The sequence below is a fragment of the Trachymyrmex cornetzi genome, unplaced genomic scaffold (genome assembly GCF_001594075.2).
Source record: "Trachymyrmex cornetzi isolate Tcor2-1 unplaced genomic scaffold, Tcor1.1 scaffold813, whole genome shotgun sequence".
NCBI classification, from domain to species: Eukaryota; Metazoa; Arthropoda; class Insecta; order Hymenoptera; family Formicidae; genus Trachymyrmex; species Trachymyrmex cornetzi.
The window spans coordinates 111,397-119,380 of record NW_017300151.1 but is presented as its reverse complement, the minus strand read 5'-3'; the positions used below and the strand labels follow the sequence as shown (position 1 = coordinate 119,380).

At 31.7% G+C, this 7,984-nt stretch overlaps 1 protein-coding gene across 1 annotated transcript in view; it reads right to left on the bottom strand.

The window, feature by feature from the left end:
* Positions 1-2,507, bottom strand: part of LOC108768630 (putative nuclease HARBI1) — a 6,366-nt gene extending 3,859 nt beyond the window's left edge. The window contains exons 1-7 of the mRNA XM_018519132.1: positions 2,445-2,507; positions 1,728-1,877; positions 1,344-1,437; positions 895-1,085; positions 620-755; positions 316-460; positions 7-173 (exon numbers count right to left, since the gene is read on the bottom strand). Of these exons, the coding sequence (XP_018374634.1) occupies positions 7-173; positions 316-460; positions 620-755; positions 895-1,085; positions 1,344-1,437; positions 1,728-1,861 (867 nt within the window). The 5' untranslated portion in view covers positions 1,862-1,877; positions 2,445-2,507. The remainder of the gene's footprint in view (positions 1-6; positions 174-315; positions 461-619; positions 756-894; positions 1,086-1,343; positions 1,438-1,727; positions 1,878-2,444) is intronic.
* Positions 2,508-7,984: the final 5,477 nt, after the last annotated feature.

The following is a 7,984-nucleotide window of genomic DNA, read 5'->3' as shown; positions in this document are numbered from 1 at the left end:
TAATGCCCTCTCTTTGCGTAAGCATCTCCACCGTCCTTTCCATATGCCTATTGTTCTTTCTACTGTACATCGTGCTGTAGCATGCCTATCTGTGTAAGAAGCACTTGGAGATCTTGCTGGCTGATTCAGTTTAGGTGTCATTAGATATGGTAATAAGGGATACCCAGAATCTCCTAAAAACACAGTTAATTACAACATTTTTTAGTAACAAGAACAGTTTCACAAATTATATATCTGTGTGTGCGTGTGTACAAATTCTAATTTGACTTACATAAAGAATTTTTTGAATAATATATTTTAATCGAATTTTATTACCTAATAACCAGACATTTCGTCTTCCGTTTTGATATTTATTTAACATATGTCTCGATAATTGAGACGAGTTCCATACCCTTGCATCGTGCGTACGGCCACCATGGTTTGCAACTACAGCTAAAATTTTGCAATAATAATCACAAACCTAAAATAAGTAATAAGACAAAGAAATACATAAAAAAATATGTGCGTTACAAGAATACGATGAAAAAATAATAAATTCCCTTTTATCTTGTGTGTGTGTACAATGTATGTATAAATACATATATATATATATACATATTATTTAATAATTTTTACTCACAATCATAACATTTAAAGAGTGGTACAATTTCCTGTTTATATATAAGTGTTCCCTGTTTTTTTCAGGTGGCCAAATGGCTACATGCGTTCCATCAATCGCACCTATGACACCCGGAAAATTTGTGTGAATGAAATACCTGGTAAAATACGATTGCATTTTAATTTTACACATAGCAAAAATTATAGTATATTTATTATAAGTTTTAAATGCACTTACATTAAAATTGATATACTTTTAAGATAATTATGAAATTGTATTTTTTAATTATAACTTACGTTTGCTGAATAGTTTGAATCTCATCATGTTCTGTAGGGAATGTTATCCATTGTGGCATTATAGCATTTAATGCATGTATAATTTGATGTATTGCTCCACTAACGGATGATTGACACATACAACTTAGGAAGTCCTGCCCAATTCTCCTCTGATAGGAACCTGAGCTTAAAAAGCTTAAAGTTGCTAAAAGCTTTAAAATAACAAAAAAAATTAATTTAAATATAACTATTTTAAAATATCAATACTATAATAAATAATGAAAGCTGGTTTTACATTAGACACAAGCTAATTGCAAACTTGCTACAACAGCAATCTGAAGCGTTCATTTCAAAATGCTTCAGATTGGCTGTTGCAATAATTTTGTGATCAACCTGCATCCAATGTAAAACCAACATAAGGAAATCTAAAATTTTAATTCATAATAGTATTTCTTTATATGCAATTTTACCTTCAGTTCTAATGGAATTGCTGTTAATCGTACTGCTACTTGCATATGAGGCTGTATAGAATCGCGTAATGCTAATGTAGCATCTTTTGTTAACCTGTGTATTTAATATCTTGTTTAAATTGTTCCATAAACATTTAAATAATATACAAACCATCAATATATTCTGTTTTCCGTTACTTATTTATATTGAATAATATTATAAAAGAGCCGGGGCACATAAACCTTTGCATAATGCATAATTTATAAACAGAGATTCATCCAATTACAGTCTTTTTTTTCTATGAAATAAAGGACTGATTAATTATCTTATGCATTATGCATGCTTTATGCATTATGCAATGGTCTACGTTCCGGCTTTATTTATTAAAGTATAATTTTACTTACCGATATAAATGAATAAATTGCGATTCTAAAATTTCAAATGGATTACTTGCATCACGTAATTGTCTTCTTCGAATTTTCAGCATATTTCTTTCTTCTTCTTCTGCAAGTTGCAGCAACCACCAAGCTGCAGCCATGTTATGCCAATATATGCTAAATTAAAAATCCATAAAAGGTTTTTATTATGTATAAGAATAAAGCAAGAAGCACAGACTCTTGCATAATACATAACACATAATACATAAGTAAATGAACCAATCAAAGTCTTTTATTTCCTTCTTTTCCATGAAATAAAGGACACTGATTGGTTGATTTTCTTATGCCTCATGTTTTATGCGTTATGCGAGAGCCTGTGCTTCCCGTCTAAGAGTGGAACAAATCAAATCCAAGCCGAAATAATATGATGCATCATTATTCTTGTTCATCGAATGTTAAAGATAAATGATGCACTATGCACATCACATGAAATTCATTTCCAGTCATTTAATATGTATACAAATAAGTAATATTATTCAAATTCTAATAATTATGCATGTAAACATAATGTATTGTACAAAATAAATATACTATGTATTTACATATATTTTTATTTTTCTTGAGATTTAATTGTTAGACTGCATCGAATAAATGCACTCTACAATATAAGTCTCAAGAAGAAAATATATGTAAATAAAGACTTGTTTAATTTTTACAATATATTAGGTTTAGAAACACAATTACCGGAAATTAGATAATATTGTATTTGGGTAATTATGAAGGAGACGGTCGACCTCATCGATTTTAATATTAGGCTCGATTTTAATATTCGACGCAAAATTTGTTTATTCGTATAATGAATTCGAATTTTTAGATATTTATTAATAACTAGTCGAATCAGTTCTGTTCTATGATTAAAAAATAGATCTTGATTTGAGATGTGATCGAAAAGTTCTTTATCAGTAAATACGGATGTATTAACGAGTATGAAAATTTTATTGCGGAATTGTGTTATATCGGTGCTTTGCAACTTATTTTCTATTGTTCTGTAACGAAACTCACATGTGTGACAAATTGATTGGACATCTTTCGATGCAATTGTTAACCCATCTCTATTTTTTATAATACTTAATAGTGATGAATCTTCAGAATGAAAAAGAAAACTCTTACAAAAATTACAATATATTAAACGTGCAACCGACTTACTGACAAAGCCACTAATATACTTACAAGTATCCTCTACGAATGGTGATAGTCGCCAGACAGTTGTTAAGTAATCATGATCTAAAGTTCGATCGTTCTCTATAAATTCATCTACAATAGTATCTGGAGGACACTTTATATTATGACTCCCCACATGCAAAATTTCAATACCTTCAAAATTCATGCAGTTTCCTGCTTCTGAACCAGATATTTCATGTTTAACGATAAGACGGCTGTGAGCATTGCGAAATTGATATGCACTGTGATTGTTGTTAAAACCACCGCGACTGCGCAGAGCACTGAAGAATACTTCTAAATGATCTTGGCTTAGTTTGTAAGTCAATAAATATTCGAACTTGCCGTTGCTCTTTTTAAATAGCAATTTGAATAATTCAGTAACATTTTGTAAGCAAATTATAAAGCCAAGAAATCCTACTTTTCTCTCTGAGTGAAGTATATTTCGTCCATTGTCAATTGTCAAGCCCTGTATGTATATAACGAATTCGTTAACGTATTTAACGACAGCATCTATATTTGCCATACTTATTTTCTGACTAAAAGAACTGTTACTAAAAATGTTCCGTGTATTAAAATATCGAAGCAATTATTAATCGTCTTACAAAAAACTGCAGTGTGACTTGCACCTGAAAAATTTTCGATATTTTTCTTTTCACAATATATCAAAGAATCTGCCACACTGCAACTTAGTAATTGTGCAGCTAATCTTACATTCATTTTTTTCGCTTGCCAATTTAAATGTCTTGTTAATTTATTGCCACATCTCAAATTTTCCTGTTTTTATACTTCATAAAGTAAGTTTATGAATTGCCATTTGATTTTTTTTCCTTCTGCGGTTGTTAAAATTTGCTTTTTATCAAAACAGTTTCTAATTAATTTTAGCATATGGCATGCATCCCAAAAAACAAAAACCTACAAAAAATTTTGAAATTATAAATATATTCTAAGGAAATTTCTGTAGCCCGTACAGTAGCAGGTAAAACAATTGCAACATTTTAAAAACAAGAAATAAATAATTATAAATAATAATTTAATCTCACAGAAATTTACTTTTTCATTGGTAACCCGATGCTCAAACCATGGACGATATTCTGCATTCCCAAATTTAAAATTACAATGTAATTTTGTACACATGCTTATATTTACTGCTCCATCAAATGGAGTTGCATATAGCATCCGTTTCGTGCAGTATTTTTAAACACTTTAGCAACAAATTAGTCCTTTCACTGGCATTCAAGCTGTTAATTAGAAAGTACCCCAGAGGAACTTTCCAATTACTGTTTAGTGCTACAGCCATAAATATAAATGCATTTTTAGCTTTTGGTATCTTCTCATCTTTATTATTACCTTCAATGCCAAAATCAACGTAACCATGGAATTCTTTACCATCCCAATGAATATGTTCACGAATGGATATTTCGTCCATTGTAAGGTTAATGATTACAGGAGCCTCTGATTGAACCTTATTAGCAATCGAATTGAATGCTTGCTTCGTGAATCCGGGATTATCATCTATTATTTGATACCATTTTGCCAATGTTTTTTCGTGTGGCAATAAATTTGTAAATTTCCTTCTAACATAATTGTATGCCTTTGCCGAATAAAAATGTAGTGTCATGGCGAATGCTCTTAAACACGGAGAGATCTTTGCACTTCTGGATTTCAACTTGCACTTTATAATGTCCTGAATGATATCTGGTGTTAATGTCTATAAAAAGAGTAACACAATCGTTATAATAGAGGTATTATTTTTTCCAAATAATAAATCAGTACATATTAAAAGATAATAATTATTTTATTTATTTGCAACTGAATACAGCCAATTATTTTAATGTACAATGTAAAATAATATACAATTTCAACTTATAAAGCTTTCAATGTATAATGTCACTGAAATTCATTTTGTAATAGAGTCGTATATACTTAACATTATTTTTTATTTAACAACAGTGTCCATTTCATGAAAACCCTTTAAGTTCTTGGTAGAAGAATTAGACGGCTGAATCATTAAAAATACCTGTATGGTTATTTCAGCTTCTTCGGATATCATTTTCTTATTTTTTAATTCTTTCAGTAACGATTGCAAATGGTTAATTTTTTGTTCCATTCGTCGCTTTTGCTGACTAATACGAGTAATTTTGCGCTTATATAATAATACTTTACTGACTACCAAGTTGAAATGTCTTTTGGCACGGCGTGGTGTATCAAAACCATGTTCCATATCAATTTGTGAAACAACAGCTGGACGCCATCTCTTCTACTTCACTCGTGATTCTTGTCTAGTCGATGCCATGTCAATGGCAGGTTCCATTGAATAAGAAGTAGATTCAGTACCGCTTAGGACTTTTTCATCAATTTCTTCTTGCACTGACATAATTGGAATGCATGTATTAAGGTGCGTTCCGTATCGCGCATGATGCATATGATGCATCCATTGTCCTTGTTTAACATTTGGTGAGCAACAAGGATAAACGATGCATTATGCGCATCATGCGAGAAACGGAACGCACCCTTAGTTGAGTTGAATACAAATGTTGAATTATCTTCTTGTGGATGTAATTCTTCAGAAGTTCTGCCAATGTTTGGACACTTAACGATTACGTCATCTGTATCTTCGCTGAGATCTAGTTTCCTAAAAACAATTGAGGGCAATAGCATGAGGAAATTTCAATATACATACAATGTTATAAGAATTAAATATAAGCATCAGGGGTATAGATATCACTCTATCTGTTAATAAAAGTTGAAGGGTTAAAAGTCTATTATAAAAATAACAAAAATCGAATTGGAATAACAACAATATGGAATCAAACAAAAATATGGAGTTTGGAAACTTCGTATAAATTCATAAGATTAAGAAGAAACCGTAATATACTGATGCGTTTATTATGTTTTCCGATTTTGAATTCATTATTGTATTCAGATTCTAAAATTCACATCTCTTAATATCTTTTTAAATAAAATTTACTTTATTCATGAAATATCATACATTGTTATTCATGATATTATATTTAATAACGCGATCACTAAATTAATTTATTTGTACAGATGATGTTAACAACTCTTGCGAATATTATATTATATTTTACTTAAATTTAATTTATTTGTACTGATGATGGTCAAAACGTGACCGAAATGTTTACTTTTTCAATTATTTTAAATATATGACTTTGCTAATAACATCTTGCGCTGTGGCTGTATGCTTATTTGTATTTATGTTTGTTTATCATTGAGCCACTTTCTTATTTTAACGGTTTATGTATAATTTAAATACTAAAAAATTAACTTTTTATTGGTTTTCGAAGAAGAAGTGTAGGTATTGATCCTTTCTTTAACATCTTCCTTTCTTGTATTATACTAATGTTGAAACACGTGTCTTCAAAATGCTTTCCGCATATCCTTGTACGTTTCATAATATCGAACTCTTTAAATTGAAACGCAGCCAATCACTTGGGGTGCGTTCCGTTTCTCGCATGATGCGTATAATGCATCGTTTATTTTTGTTGCTCACCAAATGTTAAACAAGGACAATGGATGCATCATGCACATCATGCGCGATACGGAACGCACCTTTGGAGTGAAGTTCTGAGTCTGTCGGAAATCTATAATAATAACACATAATTAAGTCAAAAGTACAAATACTTTATTTCGGAGATGGATTTGAATGCGAAGTATTGACATACTTATTATCACTTATTTACAATAATTAAAGAGTAATTACGAAATCTAACCTCAAAACTAACATTATAAATTCCGTATATTAATACTATACTCACAAATAATTAAACTTACAAGTGATATGAAAACGCCTGATTTTTTTTCTCTGCAAACATAGCAATACATTGCCACAAATCACTTATAATTTCTACTCGTAGAACCAAACAGAACCAAACACAGTTCGCGAATAATCAACGTGCTTTCTAGCCTTGCAACATATGTTCTAAGTTCCTAGCATCCATGATAAAAATACAAGGGTATGCTCATCAATTGTCTAAAACTCGTTCAGCTTGCGCATGTCCTTGCCTACGTCATATTCGGGTACGCGTTGATTGGTCGGTTCTGATTCGGGTGCAATCGGTGGTTATCGGTCGTAATTTATCATGGCGTCCATGGCGTAGTGCACGTTGTCATCGGTAGAAGTTAATGTTAAAAATATTTTCACGATGACCTGCATAGTGAAAGGATGCGGCAATTATATGAAAAAAACAAAAAAAACTGAGGGAAGTAAAATTAAATATTTTATCTTTCCAAAACAATCTGAAATTGCTGAACAGTGGCGTAAGCCACTCGTTGTGACGTAAGCAAGGACAAAAATCTGATTGGTCATGCGCATGAGCATACCCTTGTCTTTTTATCATGCTAGCATCCACAGTGGATAATCCACTGCGCACGCGTATGGAGTATGCGCATTACAATCTACGAGCTTCATCTCTCCATCCGTCAATCTATTCGGCTTCAACCGAATTGTACAGGGATTATATGCCTATGCTCCTTCCAGTACTATATGTTCTAAGGTTTGCGCCGATCATGGTCGATCGAGTGTAAAAATAATGTAATTACATGTGGTCTGTTTTCTGTTCCTCCACTGGACTGTTCTAGAACTCTCTTTCTCGCTTTCGACAAATATCAAACGTACTCGTATATCTATCTCACTTTAAGTTCCTAAAGTGTACACTAGTTCAGCCACAGAAAACAGACCTATGACAGAGAGGAACCTGAGAGAGGCAATGCCGGCCTAAACCTGTAACCGCGAAATACTGCCGCGCACTATTGCCCTCTGAAAAGGTGAATGTAAACTAAATAGCTCTGAGGGTAACACATCCACTTTTCTGAGGGTAACACGTCCACTTTTCTGAGGGTAATACATCTACTTTTCAACTCGAGATGATAAATTGATACTTGTTTCGTATAATCGTGCTACATTCACAAATTGTGGATCAGAAATATTAATCTCTGCAATCTTATATGCGCGTGACGTTTATTTCGCTACAACAAGATATTAATTACTAAAAATTGCAAAATATTGGTCTTGAATAATTTTTTACTCAAATATTATCAACTTT